Source organism: Atractosteus spatula, chromosome 7, assembly GCF_055471065.1.
Source record: "Atractosteus spatula isolate fAtrSpa1 chromosome 7, fAtrSpa1.hap1, whole genome shotgun sequence".
NCBI lineage: Eukaryota > Metazoa > Chordata > Actinopteri > Semionotiformes > Lepisosteidae > Atractosteus > Atractosteus spatula.
In genome coordinates, this window is record NC_142712.1 from 39,110,989 (window position 1) to 39,134,178 (window position 23,190).

Genomic DNA, 23,190 nt, shown 5'->3' on the forward strand with positions numbered 1-23,190 from the left:
GGAGGCATCACCCTAGGCAGATGGAGAGCCCCTCCAGGCCAAGGCTAGCTCCTGGCTGAAGCAGATGAGAGCCCCGGTTTATCAGGCAGGGCAGTCTCCTCAACAGACAGCATATGCGCAGGACGAGCGCAAGACATGTCTGTTTCAGCCTTTGTGTCCACAGAACTCACAAGCAGTCTGAGCAATATCATACCATAGAGATGAGATTGAGACCATCTGCAAGGAATAGCGCTGAAGCATTTAATCACAGGAAGGGATCTCAATTTTCAGACTAGGTTTTCCAGAGCAAATGGTGTCTGTTCCTTCCGGGTTATTTGTGAAACAGCGACATCATCTGGGGATTGAGCGTCAATGCAGTTATAGGTCATTTAAATTCTGAGAGCCGCCAATTGGCGGTCATTTAGCAACCTAACTCTTCACAGGTTGCCTGGCTGCTCATTGTTTTGAAGGGTTAGTTAAAGAATGATTAACTAATTTCTACAAAACCGTACTCGCAATTCCTTTTTTTAAATCGGTGATCATTCCAATCATAAATAACCATGTTCACATAACGTGTATATATGTACACACAATATACATATATGCATAAACTAATACATGTATAAATAACAGATAGTTCAGGTGGGAATAAACCTAATACTTGTTCCTAAATAACAGATATACTGTATATGCCCCGTCACAGTACTTTAATACAAACAGCTGCTTACAGGTTCAATTCACAGCACGGTCAGGTCAGCAGATGGCGCTCACGGACAACTGGAACAACCAGCAACAGCAGCTACCAGTTCGTGTTACCGTTTCGTGTATTAATGATATTAATACACAACGTATTTGAATTTCGGTGTACTCATTTCAGTTCTCAAATTCTCAGAAATAAAACACGTGTATGTACACACGATTAAAATAAAAAATACTAAGCTTGTACATAACTGTATCAAAAACTTCCTTGTGTTTCTATAGCTCTTGGCATTCCAAAGCACTTTACTTACTGGAAGTGCAGCAACCAGTTTCCCACTCTGCACCAGCAGCCCACATCACTGTAGATCAGGCGAAGAACAGAAAAGCTGCATTGTATTAATTAATAGGAAACTTTGTGGAAGCCTGATTGTTCAAACCTGCAGTGCAAGATAGCCAGGGCACCAGAGTTAACAGCTCTGTTTTTACAGACAGTGCCATGGCATCTTCAACTGACCAGCTATTTAACATTACCTCTGAAATACAGCACACTGTCCCCAGTCACCACCCTTGGGCATCGGTTTGGGAGTTCTGCAAACCCAGCAGCAGCAACGTGGTTTTCCCTGGAGGTCTTCTGTCCCAGTACAGACCAGGGATATTCATGATGAGCTCCTGTCACTTATCCCAGTACTGACCAGGGATATCCATGCTGAGCTCCTGTCTAATATCCCAGTACTGACCAGGGATATCCATGCTGAGCTCCTGTCTCTTATCCCAGTACTGACCAGGGATATCTATGCTGAGCTCCTGTGTCTTATCCCAGTACTGACCAGGGATATCCATGCTGAGCTCCTGAGATCTGATGGGATCGGCCTTGATGACTGTAGCCTGACCTCAATCTCCAACGGCACAGTGTTGCAGGCCAGTGGTAATGAGGTTGGTATTTTCAGCTCACCTGCCACTAGAGATCATCAGGACCTCTATTGTTTGTATATAGGTTCACCTGCGGTTCAGGTTACTCAATGAGATAATTGGCGAAGGGGTTCAGATACATATTTTCACATGGTGTTAGTTCAGACTAGTTTAGTATATAAAGGTACTCATGGTGGTGGTGTTGGGTGTTTAGAGTAAGTCTTTGTTTTATGTACAGTATATTAAGATGTTTTGTTGGAATAAAGTCTCTTTGCGCAATACTGCGCTAAGGAGTGTAATTTTCCCATGTGCTGGTTAGTGGTAGGACCGTCGCAGGCTCAGGTTCAATTGCAAGTTTTTCATGATGTTGTTGAATCCTGGACGCGGCGATGACTTACCTATTCAGATTGAGTGTACTGCAGTAGATCGGCTTGCATGGCAAAGCTGCAGCTGCATAGATTTTGTCTTTCAGCCTTACAAAGAAGGTTTGTTGTGGCACATCGAAAAAGCAATGAAGTGAATTTTTACATGAGAGCACAACCAAGAGCAGGTCCCAGTGATCCAGGTCAATCCTGTAGTGGCAGGGTGTGCAGTGTGCTGGGGGCAAGTGGGCTCCTCACTGTGCAGTATAACGAGCAGGTGCTGTGTGCCCTGTGGTCTGTGGAATCCCAGGAGAATCCTGGTATATTTTCTCTCTAGTCATTCTGAGCATTCTCACTCCCACCTCCCAACCTTGGTAGTCTTACAGAAACAGCCTGGCCACTGGGAACAATATATTGAGATTTACAGACCTCAGCTGGTGTGCTCTGTGGCCTTTTCGGGGGTCTCCTGCTGCCTGTGTGTTTGTGTATCTGCTCTCCCCCAGAGAGACCATATAATTGCTCTTAAAAAGACATACACAGGCCACTGCCAGTCACTAAATCTCAAGGTCTCTTGCATTGGCAGAGATAGTCTATGCATCCTTCAGCAAGAGATAAGACAGTTACAGTCTGCACTATTATCACTGCCTTAGCAAGAGGTGCACTCTGTCTGTCATTCACATCTTCAGACAAAGAGGGCGTGCTGTCTGAGCAGGCATACAGAAAGAAACTAGCTAGCTAACGAGCACATTGTGATCTTTCTTCCTTGCTGTTGCAGATAGAAGTCACAGGATTTGTTAACAGCTAGTCACTCACCAAAAGTGTGCAGCTGTCAGTTTTACAGCTTGTCAATGCCTCTGAGCCTCACTGAGGGGCAACGTCTGTGTATCTGCCCTGTGGCTGACACAAGGCTGGTGGAGATACTAGGCTGCTGAACTGATTATGCAGACATGCTGTACAGTAGGAGAGGGATTTGGGGAAAACAAGATGCTGTGAGAATTTAAACAAAGAAATAATCCGGCACTGTACAAAAGACATACATTCATGAGCTTTATCCTTGAATGTATTATCCTAGAATAGAAGTACTCAGGTGAGGAATCTTGGGGTCGTATTTGACACTAGCCTTCCTTTTTAATCTTGTGTTTGCAGTGTCTTTTTTAATCCTTGATAGTGCATATTCATACACATCTCCATTGCCTATGCGGAATCCTTTCCAAACTACATTATTGTAGTACATTGCTTCTTGTTGTCCTTAACAAATTGAAGCCTGTTCAGAACTTGGACGTTAGGGTTTTAAGACAAATTAAATTGCTGGAAGATGCACTGTCTCTGTCACTGGATTTCAGAAGATGATTTGAAATCCAGCTGCTCTCCCATAAAGGGCTTGCACAGGCTGACTCCCTACACGCCTGCACATCCGTTGAGCTCCTCGGACTCTGGCCTTCTCTCAGTTCCCAATCCAACACTCTGACCCTGTGGTGTCTGTGCTTTCAGACCTGGTGCTGCAAGACTTTGCAACGACCAGTTCATGTGAGATTCTGCATGCCAGTCAATATCTTCAAATTTTGTCTTAAAACTCATTTTTATACCCTAGCCTTTAAGTCTGTTTCATTTACTGTTTTAATTTGCGTATACCTGTCTCTATTGCTTGATTTCTTTCATTGCCGTGAGATGATGTACCAGGAAAGACACAATATACAGCAACACTCTATGAAACATTTAAAGCTCATGAGTCTGAGCTTACACTATGCATCTATTTTGCCATTGTTTTTCAGTCCTTGCTATACTTTGTCAGACCTATCTGCTTTTTACCATCTTTACCATGATTTTACTCTGTTGTACCAACCTGAGCTTCAGCTCACTGCATATATTGATGCTATATCTTGTCAGATAATGCAGTTTAATTAACTACTGCCTCACACGTGTAATTTGGTTACAGAGAAAGGGATGAGTAAAGTGATTAAAATGTGTGCTGCCTTCTGCTTCCTGCAAATCTCTTTAAACAAAGGTGAAAAACTCAAATTTAGCAGGATTGAAAATGATGGCTCTCAAATATTAATACATGTCCTAACATGAAATAAAACCATTAAAAGTAATTTAATTTAATGGAGAGTTTGAAAACTTCAGCTGTGATTCTGTTTTTATCGGGCTCCCTAGGGACCACAGTTGTACAAACAGAGGCACCATCAGCGTGTGAGGTGTGATGTGTCATGTTGACTCTTGGAATGCCTGTCGTTTGCTCCTGAGAACCATAATTGTAAAATGTTAAAGTCATACTGCAGCCAATCCAAATGCCATTTTAACAAACCCTTTTATTCTAAATAAATACGCATGTTTTTATTTCTCGGGAAAGCGGTCGTGACTGTGCAGCTGCAGCAACTCCAGGTGAAAGAGCAGATGTTCGATCTGGAACATTCCGTCCTCAGACTCGCGGCTCTCGCTTTGCATTGACTCATGGGGTGGGGGTGGGGGGTCAAATGAAATTAGGGAACGTTCGTGCCCTGCAAACACGTGCAAAAACACGCATCACAGGTGCTTTTAAATAGCAACGTGTACAGTAGGCCACTTCACGTCCTCTGCCCAGTTACTCTGCTGAGCATGTGACTCCGTCAAGGGCCTGGAAAGGCTAAATGTGGAAGGGCGTTAATAATCTGGGGACACGCGCAAGCTGATGAAATGTGCAGCTCTCATGTCTCATTCTATCTCCATGTGTGTCTGCCCGTTTAACTGAAACACTGTTGAAATCCTGGGCATTTCACGTGTACAGTCATACCCTCCACATTCAAAGCTGAGGAACGCATACTGAACAGCTGGTGGACATACACTGTGTTCAGCTCATATTATGCAATTGTTATAAAAACAGAATGCATGGTATGGTGTGAATAGTTAATGGGCTAATTAATCTGAAAAAAACTCCCTAATCCTTTATTTGTTGTGGTCCAGTTCCTCTAACACACTGCTGGAGGACTAATGCTGAAAAGCAAGCCTGCCCTCTGAGTCATCTACTTATCTTTGTCCACATCCACAATGCTTTTGCCTCATCTTGCAGCCACTTTTTCTTATTCCTCTGACACTGATCAGTCAACTGAACCTCCTGCAGGACCTAAAGTTTCTGTGGCTAAAGTACAGCCCTGTTCAGCGTCGCTTGTGATGCTAATTAAAAAAGAGTAGCAGATCTCTTTCATTTTCGGAAAATAATGTTATGATCAAGAAAAACAGTTAGAAATACTAGGAAAAATGGTTAAAAATATTACCTTCGGTCAGCTTCCCAAAGGCTCAAACAATAGAAGTGCTTGTTCAGAGAACAGGTGCAACCGGAATCAATTAATTAAGCTGATGCTTTTAACCAGCTTACATTGGTATCCATTCATACAGTTGGGAATTTTGCTGAAGCAACCTGAATGAAGCACCTTGCTGAAGTTTAAAACAGCAGTACACTTCCTGGGATATCATATACTGTATAACCTCCCTCATACAGCCTCAGATCACCTGCTTAATTCTGGTCTATGATCAACTGTGATTTGAATTCCTCAGCTATTGTCTTGGCTAGTCCAGGAGACAGAACACTGAGGCCCCCAAATTTGCTTTGCAATAGTAATCCTAATGGTTTGCTAGGTAGAGTACCTGCAGGCCTGCAGTTCTGTCAGTAGAGCTGCATCGCCCCTCCAGTTGAAGTAAATGTACCTGTAGGTACCATGTGATGGTATGAGAGGCATGGTAAAGTCAGGTTGATGAACAGCTGGTAATTTGAATGTGTGTGTGCTGAGGGTAAAAGGGTAACAATTTAAAAGCTCAGCCATGTTGTGAATTCTGATATCTTTCAAGAAATGGCTGGATGGGATTGTTGGATCAATAAGCCACTGCAAACCCAATGGCCTGGATAGGCTGAAGTTGTATTTGTCACTTTTCTTATATTTATCTTATTTTTTTAGATTCTTATAGATTTGTAAACTATCTTGCCTTTAAAGCAAAAAGCACCAGCCCAGACCTGTCTTACGTGTTTTACTTTTCCATCGCCTGGCTGCAAATGACACTAAGATCTAAATGTGCGCTGCTTTTTTTTTAAAGACCTGGACAGAGGTTTTAAAAGAACAGGGAGGATGACTTGATATGCACGAATTCTTCTCCCTTCAGTATCAGTCTTATGACTTTGGCAGAGAATTGTAATTCTTTTTTTTCTTGGTGGTTTAAAGTTCTGGTCAAAAAGCATTGTGCAGAATTGTGAAAGGTGCTCGCCCCCCTTCTCCTAGAAACACAGCCAGCTGGAGGGAGGAGGGGCTGATGGAACTTGGGGTGATGGTGACAGTGGGGTGGGGGTCCTGCCCTGCTGTAAGATTTCCTGTCCCTCCCTTTCTTTTAAACTTTTTATCCTTTAACGGAGGCTGAACAATGCAGAGTTGCTTGAGTGACGGACCACATAAGAAGGAGATTTCCTTAATCTCTTCCTAATGGGCTCCGTAGGACTCCTGGCATGGGCCAGAGCATGGGACATTGTTCAATCTGCCTTGAGCAGTGGGGGGTCCTGTTTGTCTGTTTGGAGAGGGGGGGGGGGGGGGCACATTGTAAGGGTGTTTTGGGAAGACAAGTTTAAACATAACCTGATCTCTTCACGGGGTGAGAAAGCTCCCTCCCTCCCTGCATCCACACACACTTGAACAAATGCAGGACTGCCTCTCGTCTATATAAGCCTGAAGGATGAGCAGAGCCCGCTAGCTTTGGTTGTGTGTGTGAGACTCTGGTGCTGCTGCTCTTCACTGCTCATTGGTGTCCTTCTCAGGCCCGTTCACCCACGCTGCGCACCTCAGGGACAACAGAAGAAAACAACTGGAGCCGTCATGATCCTCTTCATCCCCCCATGGGTTACTGTCAAGGTGAGCCGCTAATGACGCTTTGATTTTTGAAATATCTGTCCTTGTGTTGCAGGTGGTACCACACGATGGTGTATTATCAGCCCCAGCTCTGACACTTGACTGTGGGTCATTCCAAGAAACTTCATTAAAGACTTTGTTTTGTGAGGTGACACGTTCTCGGTGAAATCAATTTGGACAAAAGAGACAAAGAAACGACTAGCTGTCATTATAGAAGTATAATTTGCTATCTCCACTTGTGAGAATCTCCCACAGATGCCACATTTGGGGGAGGCTGCTGAAGTTTGCAAAGGGCTGTGAGGCAGGCTGGCAGGTGGGATTTGGGTGGTCAGGGTCCGAGCCTGGGTCAGGGACTCTTGATTGAGCAGCCTCGACCTTGAGAATGTAGGACTAGTCTTTTCCATTATTGAAAACTTTAACTTCTTGCAACCCAGAATTTCCACTTGTCATGTGAAATACCTCATCTATTTTCTTTTTTAAAAGCTAACATTGGATCATAAAGTACTTTTTTTCTAAATGTGATCATCTGGCAACATTTCATTAATTGGCTCACATATAAGGAAGTGTCTGGAGTAACTCCTCCACCTTACCCTAGCGACTGCCACTTCTCTGATGGCTTAAAATCCAGCACAGTGTTCTCCAGGATGTGGTATACAAAACACGAAGCAGAAAAGTTAAAGTAACCATAGCTGGCCATTGAGAAATGTGCTGTTTGTGTGTTACGAGAGGCTAAGTGACGGTGTGTGCGGGAGAGAGAGTGCGCCCTGATCTCTCTCCTTCTCCTGCAGCAGTTCCTCGGGGCAGCACTCCGTGAGCAGGCTTCGTCCTCACTTGCCCTCTCTCCTGCCTGCACCAGACCCGTCTCGCTCGATGGGCCCTCCATAAGATCCCTCCAGGCAGCCCACAGCATGAGCTGTGTTCAGCCACTCAGATGCCTTATCCTGTTCACCTTGGGATTTCTCTGTGCTTTCCCTACATGCAATATGCCCTCTCTCAAGCTTTCGAACCATATCCCTTGCAGTGCTGAGCTCTGTCTAGCAATGTCTTTACGGTGTTTTCCCATCTTTGATAATGCCTGATTGTGCATTACCATCCCCGAATAAGAAATTCTGTGCTCTTACTGTCCCTGACAGTGCCACCCCTCCACGCATTCAGTATTCATAGATAAGCCATGCTCATAAAAAAGAAAATGCCCTGGGCTTTTACAGCCAAATTTAAAAGAGAGTTTAATATGATCCTTTCAAGGGATGAATCACTGGTCAGGGCAAACAAGGATACTGCTTTGGACACAAAGTCCAGTGCATTTACTGCACAAAGAGAGGGAAAGGGTTAAATTGCTGTACCTTCTCTATTTTAATCTCCTATGTTTTATTCATGCCTTGTTTCATTTTGCCCTTGTAACATGAGGAGGAGGCCTCTACTGTTTAAAAATAAAAGGAAAAAAAAACAGGTCAATTTCAATGCAGTCAGAGATGTTCAAAAGAAGAGAGAGGATCTGTGAGTTCTGGAAAAGTAGAAATCCTTGTTCTCTGTACAGGAGATGTATCCTGACCTCTCTAAGCAATACTGCCTGGAATCAGGTTTTTTCCCTCAACTGTTCTCTTCTACTGAAATATTTATTGACTCATTTGGAAGCTGTATTCAGAGAAAAGCCTTTAACAATAGAAGGACTGCTGGGTTGCATTTTCAAAACTAATGGAATTAACATTTTTCAGCCTTTTCTCTCCTAATTTGGAATGATCAGTTTTTGATCAACTTGGCTTGACCATCATCCTTCTTATTGCTACAATGGGGTGAGGGAAATCATGCCGGCTTTGCCTCCAAAGGCCTCTTTCATCAACAAGGCTGTGAGCCCCACTGGAGAGACAGAGACATCATCACATCACAGCGTCAGGCAAGCCGCAGGGGATACTGCTACTTGGGAAGCCAAATAAAGCCATCGCTGGCAAATCTCAGCCAAGTGTGTGCTTGGGGAATCCCCTTCCTAGTGGGTCAAAAACATGATTCAGACCTGATCTGGCAATACGTGGATGACAGGGTTCAGCAATAATGGCAAAGCTGCTCTGGAGGCCATATGTGAACAGGTTTTCTAGGCTGTTTCCTCATAGCAAGTCATCAGAACAATCCTTGGATAGCAGATGGCAGTTAAACTCCGTCGTGCCTCTTGTGTCCCCATGAATTTGTCACCTGACCTCTCACGTGCTCTTTAGTTGTCATTCATTATTCGCCCACCTGCTCGTTATTGGAGGCTGGCAGTACAGTACAGCGATCAGTAACGTTACAGACAGAACTACAGTCAAAGTTAGGGGTCAGCAGAGCCAGAGCTAGATTTTACCAGAGGGGATAGCCAACAGATCACTTGAGGGGACCAAGCTAAGTCTGAAGTGTTCTGATCTGAGTGGGCATCTCGCCCCCTTATGCAAGGGTTCTATATATTTGCATTCTGTCCAGTCACACATGGACAACAACTTCCATATTTTCACACACATTCATTGGAGGTCCAACTCTGGCCCTTCACTGTGGGACTTGCAATGCTTCTGGGAGGGATGGGAAACTCACTAGTGTGCTCCAGAACCTGACCCGGGGCGTAGTTTATACTGTAGAAATATTTCAAAATACAAGCGGATCACTGTCCATAGTGCAGGCACGTCAGTGGTGACCCAGTGTCGAGAGTGGCAGGCTAACATCATTTGTAGGACAGAACCTGTCAGCTGATGTAGCCTTAAAATAACCTAAGTCACTGCCTCTCCTTTTCTCCATCCTGTCAGACAATTAAGGGCATCCAGCCTGCAGGAAAAGAAAGTGTGTGTGAGAGAGAGAAAAGAAAATGCAAAAGAACAGCAAAAACAAACAATCCAGAAAAAAGAGATACAGCCTCTTTGCTAAGTCAGCTGTCAGGGGTATTTGCCGAGCGGAGGAAGAGAACGTGATCGAGGGTGACAGGCGCTCAGCTCTCCAGCTCAGCTCCTGGTAACTCCCGGCACTCAGCACCACAGCGCAGAGGAATGGAGCAAGCCTTGGAGCAGGACCCGCTGCCATAGGTTCTTACATGCAGGTATCTGGGTCACCTGTCATGGATAAGATGACCATATGGGCCATCTTACCGATGGGTCACTTGTAGCTCCAGAGAGTGCCAGTCTAGAACCCGGTACCAGCGAAAGTCTGAAAAATGTAGATTTCCCATTCCAGAAACACATACAGCTAAAGGTTCTTTAAACTCAGTTTTAAAAAGGCCTTATTAAGTTACTTGACTACAAAAGGGGCTGCTTGAGGGAAGGTTCAGCAATGCTTGCAGAAAAGAAGCAAAAAGAAACTGGGTCATTCGAAATGCTAGCAGAAACTGAAGCCCTGGTGGAATGACAAACCTTTCTTTGCAAGAGCAGGATTTAGAAAATTCAGTCCCTCAGTGCGGATTCGGTGAAGGCCACTGATCCAGCCTGCTGAATGATCCCGAACTCGACCTCAATGGTCAGTGTGTTATGCTCTTGCTCCTTTTTTCTCACCCTCTATGGTCAGTGTGTTCTGCTCCTGCCCCTCATTTCTCACCCTCTGTGGTCAGTGAGACCTGCTCCTGCCCCTCATTCCTACCCTCTGTGGTCAGTGAGACCTGCTCCTGCCCCTCATTCCTACCCTCTGTGGTCAGTGAGACCTGCTCCTGCCCCTCATTTCTCACCCTCTGTGGTCAGTGAGACTTGTTCCTGCCCCTCATTTCTCACCCTCTGTGGTCAGTGAGACTTGTTCCTGCCCCTCATTTCTCACCCTCTGTGGTCAGTGAGACCTGGTCCTACCCCTCCTTTCTCCCCTCTGTGGCTGAAGGGCCTAGTACCTCAGCTGGACTGGACCATGCTGCTCCTGACCTTCTGAAAGACAGTTCTGAAGAGACAGTGACTCACACAGCTCTCGCAGCACTCATGCTCTAACACCCACTGGAACTAATGCAGGAGAATTATCTATAAGAAATACTGTTTCATCGAGGAGTGTTCTTCATATCTGGACAGACAGAAGGACAGAGAGATACACACAACCAAATAAAGAGGTGAAATAAGATGCCGCAAATACAGAAAATCTTCTAGCACCACTAGGCTAATTCCCAAATTCCCTAACCTCATTTGTCACTCCCCCCCCTCCTCCAAACCCTTCTCAAAACCCAGGGACAAACTGAATAAAAATAAAGACAACAAAAAACAACGCTGTGAAAAGACCAATGCCAACATGCTTAGAATAAGACTAATGCTTCACGCTCTCTGTGACTCAGTGATAGGAGCCAGGGATTAAAAAAAAACAAACACACTGAACAAAAGACGATAAAAACACACACACACACAGAATGAGTCAAACAGTTGCAGAGATGAACACATCTCTCTCACCCTTCTTGAAGTGCACACAGCAGCAGCCTCAGCTTTGAAAAGCAGTGCTGTGCAGTGCACTAATAATACCCCAAAGCCACTGTTTCCCAGTGACTGTGCACAAGGACCAGGCTTCTCTAACTCCTATACTTTTTTTTTCACCAAGCTGTCCTCCATTGCAGAAATACAAACATTCTGTGCTGGGGAGAAAGGGAGAAAAGAGAAAAAACATCTTCCGAAACCTGTCATGTACAGTACGTAATTCTTTTATTAGGACTAGGCTGGAGCTAAGCTGTGGAGTGGCAGTGCCCTCTCTCTCTGCAGGCCACAGGATTGGGAGAGTAGTAGTAGCCCCTCCACCAATGGGAGCAGAGAAAGCACAGGAGCAAGGTTACTATGCATGAGCAGAGAGGCTGGGCGAGGAGGAGCCTGAGTCGGGCTGTACACTCACAGTAGGCAGCTGAGGCTGAGCTGCGGCGCTAAGCTGTCACATCCACACACTGATCAGCAGCTTCGCACTGGCTCTGACTGGCACTGTGCTGCTGCAGTGTGCCCATGTAGTGCCTGTGCCACCACAGTGCCCAGATCAGTCTCCCTTTTTTGCGGGGGGGGTCCGGACTGTCTCTCTCTCGTTGTATTGATATATATTCCACACTGGACTGGACACCTAAGTTGGCGCCAAAGGCTGGCACGGGTTCGGCAGGGCAATGGGTTGTCGGCTCTCTGGGCTCTGGCTAGGTGATGGCTTGGAGGTGAGTACTGGACTGGGGTGAATGGGGCTGGCTTGGGGGGAATGGAGGCTTTCGGGGTGATAATCTGAAATCAATGTGTGCAGGGAATGTGTCTGTGGAGGAGAGACTTGAAGGGGGGTGCATGCTGTTGGGGTTCTGTGTGGCTCATTGTGTGGCTGAGTTGTGTGTGAACTGCAGTGTTTGCGTGGGTCTGGGCAAAGACATGTATTGTGCAGGACTTTTCTTCTGAGGACTCCAACAGCAGAAGAAACACACGCAGTGTGGTGTCTTGGGTACTTACAGTCGTGACTGTATTTGCACACGAAAGCAAACATGCTTAAAGGAACCGAACGCTCACAAGTGCAGTTAAGACTTCATTTCCACCCTGGGTGTGTAAAACAATTTTCTTTACACCATTCAGCTAGATTGATCAATCAATACACCAATTTGAAAATAACACATCACAAGAGTAGGCAGTTCCCACATGGGGTTTGCAGTATCTGATTGTCATATGTACTTGCACTGTATGTGAGTATCTGGTCCATGTGGAAATCAGTGTGTGACTATGTTCATGAAACTGAAACAGCCTGCAGACTATTTGGACTGATGGCAGCAGTTCTAACATATCTTCCATTCTTCATTTTTGGGATTTAGTTCCTGGTCCTTGTGTGGCTGGGGTTGCCTGAAGATGTTACTGATAAAAGCTGCATCCTTTTTATTGCTCAAAAGTGATAATTGCATCTTCTCTCTTTTTTCTCTTTACTTGCACCTTAAAAAAATCTTCACTTGAGCCTTGAGCAGGGACATGCCATCTTATCAAGCTGGTTCCTAACAATCTCTGGTTGTATTTGATGAGACCTTGCCTGGCAGTATGAACACTACTGTTTCAAAAAAGTCCAAAATGAAGTTTGGGTTATTGGCAGCTTGTTTACTGCTTCTTATTAAACCATTTGTTAATCTGTTTTGTTTCCCCTGTTTGAACAGATCCCCTCTCCATGCACACACGTTCTATCTAATGCTTTAGAGATGGGGTGAAATTGAATTAGTAGAGTGGTCAAAGGTCCTGCACATCCTTGCTTACTTACATCCACAGCTGTTGTGTGTGTTAATCAGGTTAGCTCTGCCTCAGTTTTCCTCCTGTGGTCCTCTAAGAAGTAAATGCCCCTGATACTACCAGTTTCCTCTTGTCCCACACCTTTTAAATGTCCCAGTGATGTTATACGTATTGAATCAGGGGACACTGGCAAACCCTGTCAATATTTTGACTCCTCTTGTGCACTGCCTTATTATTCAATGGGTCGTTGAAGCTGTGCTTTTGTGCTGAGGAGGTATTTAAACAGTCATATCAGCAAGGTCTTACTGCATGACTATCCCAGAACAGCAAAGGCAATTTAGACTAACTTAGACTAAATGAGTTTGACTCTTTTTGTTCCTAAGACTGCAGATTTTTTTTGGTGTAAGATGAATGAGTTTTGCAAACAATGACTTACATAAATAATGAAACCAGTGGATGAGAAAGATTAGGTTTAGGTTACTGATGTGCTTGGCCTACTTAGTGCTGACTCGTAGGGTTTAATTTTCTCTGGGAGAGATTCTTTGCATCTTGTTCTGAACTTAACTAAGGGCCATTTAAAGATAAAATCATCACTAACCGGTGCTGTAGAAACCCAATTCGATTTTTGTTGTGTTGATGTTCATTTGGATACATGCCACACACATCAAACAGCTGTAACTGGGAGAACACAGAGTTTAAACAGCTGGCAGAAACTGGCTATTAGCGTGAACAGAAGTGCTGGTATTTATATATTAAATCACATAATGAGTCCATATATGCGCCCATCCCAATGCAGACAAACGGGCCAGTGACTTAACTGGTAAAGACATTACTCCTGTCCTGGAGTCCTTGCACTGGCTTCCTATCTGGTTTTAACTTCAAAATCCTCATGCTCACTTATAAGGCTCTACATGGCTTAGTACCTCAGTACGTGTCTGAGTTACTCTCTTCCTACTCCCCACCTTGCAATCTTTGTGTGTCTCATTATGGTTCCCTGTCTATCCCTCAAGCCGGTCTACACTCTATGGGTGAAAGGGCGTTCTGCTGCTGTGTCCCAGAGCCCTGGAACTCTATCCCTATGAATAACTCAGAGTCACCCTCCCTGAGCTCTTTCAAATCTAGACTGAAAGTGTGATTTGTTTTAACTGGTTCTGTGTCTGGCCCTTTGCATTCCTACTGTTTTTCAAACCCTAACTGTAACTCTGCAGTCTCCTCTAACTGTGTATCTTTTTTTACCTGTAAAGTGCTTTGAAAAGTGACTTTTAAAGGTGCTATTTAAAAAAACAAAAGTTTACTATTTATTATAAAGACATTTGCATGCAGGCTGAGTGGTTGATTGAGCCTGACCCATGTCATTGGCCAACTGTTACCATGACTTGCTCAAACGGCAGCTCTTGATTGGCCATCTGCCTCCACGTCCGGGCCGTTCACAGATTACTCGGCCCAGTGCTCACCAGCGCCGCCCGTGGCACGTCAGTCAAAGCACGACTCTTCCTGATGTAACCCTGATGTAAGCACTGTAGGGCTCCCAGTGTGAAAATATGTGCCAGTGTACATTTCAGAACAAACATGCTCTAACGCCCCAGTGGTATGAAGGCCACATCAGTTTAATTAATCAGCTTGGCTTTACTAAGGGTTAGACAAAGCAAAAGAGATGGCAATTACAAATGAAAAAATCAAACCATCTGATTTTATATAATGTACTATAATGTAAAACTAAGAATAAGTGCCAGGACTTTGAATTTTTCCCATTTCGGTGACATGTTTCAGATAAACGGGCAGGATTTTTCTCAGGCCAACCAGCAGGAGGCGCTGAAGATCTTTGGCTGCCGCCATGAGCCGATCACTCTACAGATAGATGGCTGGAAGACCCACCCTCAGAGGAGGCAGACATCAGACTGCAGCACCCAAACAGAGAGACCCTGGGACACCCTGAGAGGCCTTGGGGTCACCGTAGGGTCATCACCCAGGCTGAGCACTTATATTGACAGGTAAGACAACAGGTGTTTTGCCAAAGTAGAATTAAAAGCCCCTTTCAGACAAAAAGGGCATTTTACCAGTTCCCATTGCTCTGTGACAGCTGTGGTGTAAATAGCAGCTTTCTGAACAAGCATCTCCGTCAGTCCCTGTGTGATAGACAAGGACAAGGTTACAGATACTGATGGTTTCATGCCTGGCACTGTGCTGTACATGTATTAACTCAACATCAAAGCCAATTGGCTGGGGTATTAATTTCCATAGTACATTAACAACAGCACCTCCCTGTGCAAAATACTTCTTACTGCATCTCCTGCGTGTCATACCAGAGTTTGATTACTGTAGCTGGAACACAACCTGATGACCTGATGCAAAAAAAAAAGCATTACACATCCTAGGGGCCAAAATATGATACATTGAGACTGGCTCTACAATCTAAGGATAAAGTATGCCTTCTGTTACAGTGTTGGGTTCAATTCTGGACTCAGGGAATATCCTCTCTTGTGCAGGCCCTGCTGCAATCACATGACCCTGCCACGTGACCACTACAACGCCCATGAGTACCTGCCCAGCATTCCCCATGATGTAGAAACTATGGACCGCCTGGGATACAAGGTAAGCTTCTGGTGTCTACTTATTCATTCGACTCATTTGTGCCTTCCAGATCATTTCTGCATTAACATGCAAAGAAAAAAAAAGCCTTTGTTGGTTTCTATCACCTTTGATATTCATCTTGGCCTAAGTACAAGTGACTACCTTTCAGGAATGATTGTGTGTCAGGGTCTTGCCCTAGCCCTCCAGATGACAGAAGACCATAAAGAATCACTCCCCCCTACTCTGCTCTTAGCTTACATTTTGGAAATTAGATTGAGATGCATTTGGGACTGAAAACAGAGGGCACTTCTTTGCACAATGAGTAGTAAATGTCAGGAGCAAACTATCCTGAGTTGAAGCCGACTGTTATTGCTTAAGAAATGGGTACACAGACTCTTAGATTAACCAAGCAGGCAGGATCATCTAAAATGGCCTCCCTTTCTCATGCCCCCTGCTATACCCCTTTGATTCCTGTTTAAGAAAATCTTCCAAAACTGATACACAGGTGGTAGTTTTCGACTGCTGCCACAGCCACACACAGCGTGCAGGCTGCCTGGCATGTTGCACAGTGTGCCGAGCCTAGCGAATCGAATTTTTTTCAACTGAGAGCTGTGCTCACATGTGCAGTGGGCGGCTGCAAGGCAGATTTTAATGAAATCCCTTTTGAGAACACGGGAAACCGCTGCACAGAAGAAAAACACTTTCACTGCCTTCCGCAGCGAAAACAATCTACCCTTCACTAGCTGATGGAACTTAAAGTCTTGTACACTTTACTTCCAGGTATCAAAGAGCTGCACCCTCAACACAACATGCACTCTCCTGACGTATCACAGTAGGCTGTCATAGGAATACATATTACTAAAAATAGATTAACCCAGCACTAAGCCTTTTTTTAGCAGTGTGAAGCAAAAAAATAGATTTAAATTTGCGCTTCATTTTCAGTAGAGGTAAATACTGTATTATTAAAAATATTTAAAAACGTAAACATTCAACCGACAGCTTCCGCTCTCTCGCTACCTGGTTTAAAAAAGATGGGGAGGTCTCTTACCTGGTAGGGCTCTATTTGTTCAAAGCCAGTTGGAGAAACACTAGCCTCCTCGAGCTGGCTGAATTATTCTCCTATTATACTGTACATGATTAAGTCTACCTCTGCAATAGCTACAACAATGCAGTTTTCATGCACCAAATCTCATCACTCTTGTACTGGTAGTTTAACCCTGTACCTTGCTGTTTTCCAGTTTAGATAAGCTAGATCTCGAGTTGGTTCTACCTACATAAGCACAGCGAGGCTCAGCTCGGTCCAGAGAGAGAACGTTCTGTATAGACCTGTATTCTGTATGCTCCACAGGCTTCTTCTTCACATTGATTGGTTTTTCAGTGATTGATTGATTTACTGGGTAATCACCCACGTTTTCTTCTTCTAAACTTTAGCCAAGCTGGCTACAAGTGGTTTCTTCTGCTTTCTCTCTCAGGACCCTGAGTTGTACAGGTACGCACCTAAAGGAAGGGGCTATCTGATTGGCTGTTGCAACACTAACATGGAGGATCCAAACAGCTTACTGAACCAGGTAAAAAGATCTCCTTGGCATAAGTAGATCTGTGTCCTGGTGTTGGTCTTACAGCCCACCCACGTAGTGCGTTAGCCTTGATGGTAGTTAATGAATGCCCTAATTAATCACTTTACACAACAATGCAGTTTCCCACAAGTCTGTTCCAACAAGCTAAGGCTAAACAGTTAACCTGCCTTTGGGACACAACTGACCTATTAGATGAATCACTGTTTTTCTGAGCTTCATCACCAGGCCCTAAACGCTGAGGGGCACAGATCTGTGAATTTCATTAACATATGCTATAGATATGTTTTTTTTAAAACATTTATGCTTTTAGCTAAGACAAACACAGACTGTAATATACTGTTTTATGTCTGTATAAAATAAAAACAATAAGTATTTGGCCTGATATAAGATTTTAGGAGAACATTACACATCACAGATGGAACATTTCACAATTTTGACCTTTTCCCTCCAATCTGTGTTGCAGACTGAAGAGGAGGAGGCAGTGCGAGAGAAACGACTGGGGTTCCCCCCTCCCCTGCACGAGCTGGACAGTGGGCTGGGCTGCACTGATGGCAGCTTCCACCAGGGGGAGCTGTCGGGGCTGGAGACGGAAGAGGGGGCTGAGGAGCCAGGTTCTTCCCCGGTGGAGCGGACCAGCCGGGGGTCACCCTCCTCCGAGTCCCTCATCTCCTCTGAACTCAGCGACTCCGGCTTCTACAGCGTCAGCACCGGGGAGTTCCGCCGCTTCCAGCGGCTGCTGGAGAAGAAGATTCGATTGTACCGTGCCAAGATGACGTCCAGGAGCGCCAGCGATGGGGCCAAGAGGGATCAGGCAGCTCTGAGGGATGGCTTCAGGACACGCTACGACTTGGAGTCCATCCCTGAGGCTCTGACGTGCCAGCCAAGGGGTGGGTGGCCACAAGACGCAAGCCCCACCACTGTGGCTCGAAGGTGCATGATGGGGGTGTCCTCTGTGCAGTACATGAAAGCAGAGAGCCCTCGCCTGAGCAGGTACGGCTCTAGCACCAGCCCCAGGCTTTCCCCTAAAACAGGGGCCTCCCCCTGTGGCTCCCCCTGCAGCCAGAACAGAGCTATGCAGGAAAAGGACTCACTAGCAGACGTGCGAGGGAGAGGCAGCCAGCAGGGGGAGCCCCTGAGCTCAGAACGACGGCAAGCAAGCCACTCTGCTGCGCAGGAGTACAAGACTCCCCCCGAGCAGTCCCATCACAGGAAACCTGCACAGGACAGCACCCACAAACCAAGCCAGGATGATAAAATCAAACACAGCAAGGTGGGCTGTCACAGTGGCTCCTGGCCAAGAGGCACAGCTGAAGACAACAGGGGAATACTTCCAGGAGACATTTGTAGACGTGGTTTGAGCGACAGGCTGGGCCCACTGGAATGCAGCAAGAAAACGGATAAGCTCCCAAGCAAGGGGGCTTCAGCTCGTGGGGAAGGGCGATGCCAAACATCCTATCAAACCCAACAAGACTGCGCTGCCGGATCCTGGCCCAAGGCCGCAAGAGGCTGCAGCCAGAAAGCTGGCCTTCGCAGCACCCAGGAGGGGGACTTACCCAAGTCGAAAAAGGGGCTTCCCAACCCTCGGGTCCTGAGGAACCAGCTGCTGAAGGCTCGGGCCTCGCGGCTGGCAGATGAGCGAGGCGGGGTGACCACAGACGAGGAGATGCGCAGCGAGGTGAAGATGGGGCGCTACTGGAGCAAAACAGAGCGCAGGAGGCATCTCCTGACGGCCAGGGAGCAGAGGCAGAGGCGGCTGGCGAGGGGGTCGGGCGGGGAGGGGGCCAGGAGGAAGGAGGCGTCCAGCGTGGTGCTGGAGCTCAGCAACAGGAAGCGGACTCAGCTCCGCAACAGGAAGTTACTGGACAGCTGGACCACAATTGAGGAGCTGCTGACCCATGGCACCAAGACAGCTGTGGGCACCAGTGAGATCATGTGTCCCAGCCCTCTGCTCTCTGTCACCACCGTGTAACTCAGGGACATGGAGGGGATCAATTCAAGTTGCACACAGCCCTTATGAAGCCATGCCATAACAAAACATGGTAACTTCACACAACCTTACTAGGGATTGTCCCTACTTTTCCTCTAATTTAACCTACTTTTACTATGGTTTCAGTACACTTTCATTGTGCATAAAAAGATTGGACAATGTTAAAACCACTATTTAGCATAAAGAGGCTCTTAAAGGGTAAGATCAAAGAGTGCCAACAGATTTCATGCACATTTATAACAGTACACTAGCATTTGAGATTCACAGACCGATTCTAACAGTGCTGTTTTATATACAATGATTTATGATTCTTGAAGCATATCTCAGATAGCCTGTTTTTAAAAACCCATACTGCTATTTTTACATGAAATGCTGCAAATACTATTTAACATGCTGTGTCAGAAGAGTCAATGGCTTTCAGCAGGCATGTGATGTTAAAACAGGATCAAATGTGACTCACAGAATAGCAAGGATATGAATTCACAATAAGCCACTGATAAGATTTGATTAGAATCTCAGGAAAGCTTTAATGCGCTAGAGTAGTGTGTCTTGTTTGTGTATCTGCACAGGCAATCTATACTGTACAGATCTTACAAAATGACAACTGAAACACATCTGCACCTGGGTTAGCATGTAACAGTGCAGAATTCCACTACTGTCATGTTTACTGTTATAAACATACATACATAGTCATGTAATGATTTCTAAACCAGACATGCATTTATAACTGGAGACACAGTTTGCATAGCCTACTGTACATCCATCACATTGTATGCCCCACAAAAGATATCAATTATCACATCACAACTAATGACAATTATGCAATGTTTTCTGAGTTTGTAATATAGCTACTCTGCACAGTGGCTCTAATAAATATCCACACATCCTAATGCCATCATTTTTAAGCTAAATTGCACATGTATTCTACCAGTATCTAAGCAGCATAAACAGCAAGGATACACTGAAATCCTTGGATGATTATAAAATAAGTGAGCTGTTCTCAGTCCATTTCGAGAATAGCCCACTCTTGAAAAGTACTTATAATCCTACAGGGCGGTATTTAACGTAAAAGCCAGAAATGTACTATAATACTGGTCTAGCTTTTCTCATGCTGATGTTGTACATAAATCACCTCTTACTAATGGTCTGTTAATGGTATATGCTTTTGAAGACATCTTTGTATATATTGTACAAGTAGTTGTAATAAAATGAGATTTTAAATGATAAAATAAACTTGGGGACCGTCCATTTCATTGTCCCTCTACTTATTTTGCTAGAACACTCTACAGTCCTACAAAAACCTATTTTGATGCAACAGGGTAGTGGTATTCAGTTTGACTATTGTCATGTCCTTTTTAATGCCTTTAAAAAGGTTTACATAAAAGTGCACCACAGAACATGTATGGGACTTAAAAAATAGTGTTGATCATTAATATCTCAGCTGAACCAACAGTGAAAACAGTTTCCCTTCAAATCAATCAGGACCCAGAGCAGTAGACGCTTTTACCAAGAACTTAATCTGCAGTGTGATATATCATATCCTCACTTTATCTCTAGGGAGACTCCACTTGATACAAATTTCAATATCAAAACAAGGATGTGGGGACTATTTGGTTTTGAAACTTCAGATATCTGTACTAAGGCTTGCATTATGCCCTTGAAGACAGAAACCCAGCTGGCCAGATCCTCCATCATAGTTCTAAGCATGCAGAGCCGCAAACAGCTGTAGGCACTCCTTTTAACGTAAGAGAGAGTGATGTGAAGAGTGCTGTTTTAAAGCAGGGATTTTCAATCTTTTAAAGCCCTTGACTGGGGGACTCCCCTTTCAAAGAAAGCATCTAATCAACAAGGACGCCCAGTTAAAATATGGACAGTCCCTGGGAAACCCAAGATTGAAAATCCTCGTTTTACCTCCTGGTATCATACCTGAGTTAAGATAAGCCCTGCCAAAGCCAGCCTTAGCCAAACATCACCTCAGAGCTCGAGACGTATGAGGCCAAAAGGTTTTTTATCATCTAATGAAAGGCAGACCAAGGGATTTGTACTGCTCATCACCCTGTAATTCAGTTCCACAAACGCTTACAAAACAGCCTTGTAAGTTGTCTTGTAGGGGGGGACAACACTAAATCCTCCACAAAGAAGTTTCATCATCACAGGTCCTTGCAATGTTTGAAGATCCTGAAGGCATTGACCAAGCCACCTTGGAGGATTTCTTCAAGATCAGCAGAACACAAGGGCCTGGGGACACAAGTAGAAATTCAGCGTAGGGCCATGTGAGGCAGAAGAAAGGTGACATGTCTTTACACAGTGGTTTGTGGGAGTCTGAAACCAGCTCCAGAGCTACGTGGTTTAAAACTGCCTTCATGTAATCCTTAGACAAACAAAAAGAGGTATTATAACATTAAGCCTATTAGTCCTAGAAACCAAACAAGGAAGAAAAGTTGAATGGCTTCTCATCTGCAAGCTTTCTTGTGTTCTTAAGAAGAAACTTATGTGGAGAAAGGATGCTATTATTAATTACCCTGGCTTTGTGGAGAACCATGGGCTGTGCCAGTTCTGTTTCACAGAGTGCTCCTTATCTCCTCAGGTTGTTCAGCTTCTTATGAAAGCAATCATTATGTTCATCATTAGTGTGTAGGAAAGCCTGCTTGTGAATATTCACACTATCTCAAGTGGCCACTATAAAAGCCCCCATGCATTATATACTGTATAGCAGTCTCTCCCTTGTTTAACTTCTCGGGTATTCTCGGTGTTCATTAAAACACACTTGTCTCTCTTTCAAGACTGTATTTGAAATTGCCTTGAGTGGCAAACCCTCATAAACAGACACAAATGAGCAGGAAAAGCACTCTGCACCACTCATAAACAGATTTTGCCAATCGATCAGAAATCAACCACTGTTTTTAAATCTGAAATTAGAACCAGTCAATTTATTGTGCAAAAGGGAGGCTAATGAGAAAGAAAAATTGTTTTGGTGTGGAAAATATCAGCCGAGCATGACCAGTACCAACCCACTACCTCCACCAGGTTTGGCTTCTGGTTTTACGACCTTATGGATCTGCACAATTGTCTCTCTTCTCTTGGAAGACGCAGCAAAGTAACAGAAACATGGTTGCTGCCAATCCTGATGAGATACACAGGCTGTACAGGATAATCTTCTTGACTTGAGAGAAGGCAAGGCTTTCAGAGGTGGCGATGGAGGTGCTGTTGAACCCGTCCCCAGTTTGGTTGTCTTTCAGGGCATCCCATTGAGAAAGAGCACCGGTGTACTGCAGGTGCACGACCTTCGCAGGCAGCACCTTGACCCCGAAGAAGACCCTCTTGAGCATCCTGTAGCGGCTGTCTTTCACGTCACAGCGGTAGGTCCCCGCGTCGGCCTCCCTCACCGGATCCAGGACCAGCCTGTCCAAGGGCGGCACCGCATAGCGCCTGAAGAACGAGTCGTCCGTGGTGACGACGCCCCGGGCATACCTCCAGGAGAAGACGAACCTGAACCTGCCCATGGTCTCCATCACCTCGCCGAGGCAGTCCAGCTCCTGGGTGTCCCCCGCGGTCACTGTGAAGGTGCTCAGGCCACAGTCCCAAGTCACCAGGCACTCCGCCTTCCTCTCCTCACAGCCCTCGCGCACTCCACCACCTCCCAGCAGGCACAGCTCCTCCGTTCGCAGCCCCAGGCCGCACATAGCGCTGCAGGGAGAGCTGCGCACCACCACCTGCGCCGTCACTGCCTGCAGCTCCTGCTCGAGCACAGGGGGCAGGGTGACGGCACCCAGGCCAGGGCGGCACAGGAGGCACCAGGTGGCCACCGTCAGCCAGGGCCACCTCAGAGAAGGCCCACAGCGTTTCGTCCCGACCCCTGGCATAGCACACAGCGGACGGCAAGGCATTTGTTTAACTGGAGCCCACAGGTTCAAAGACAGCAGAGGTGAAAGAGACAGGCGAGGTCTCGAATATTTTATTGCCAATCTCTGGCAGAGTTTATGACTGGGTGCTTCAGGCACTGTGAAAAAAAAAATATACGATGCCCTTCTGGAATTGAAAAACAAAATAAGTAAAATGGACAGATATTTTGAGAAGACAATAAAACAAAATCCTCCCCCAGCATAGAAA

At 45.4% G+C, this 23,190-nt stretch overlaps 2 protein-coding genes across 2 annotated transcripts; one reads left to right on the forward strand and one right to left on the reverse strand.

The window, feature by feature from the left end:
* Positions 1 to 11,851: 11,851 nt before the first annotated feature.
* Positions 11,852 to 20,327, forward strand: LOC148830929 (uncharacterized). Its single transcript, XM_088921677.1, has 5 exons — positions 11,852 to 11,912; positions 14,716 to 14,936; positions 15,432 to 15,537; positions 16,989 to 17,084; positions 17,557 to 20,327. Exons 1-5 carry the CDS (start codon positions 11,868 to 11,870, stop codon positions 19,060 to 19,062), a joined length of 1,974 nt encoding a protein of 657 aa, XP_088777803.1. The 5' UTR covers positions 11,852 to 11,867; the 3' UTR covers positions 19,063 to 20,327.
* Positions 20,328 to 22,130: 1,803 nt separating this feature from the next.
* tmem81 (transmembrane protein 81) lies at positions 22,131 to 22,967 on the reverse strand. Its single transcript, XM_088919996.1, has one exon. It carries the CDS (start codon positions 22,965 to 22,967, stop codon positions 22,131 to 22,133), a length of 837 nt encoding a protein of 278 aa, XP_088776122.1.
* Between the last annotated feature and the right edge of the window lie 223 nt (positions 22,968 to 23,190).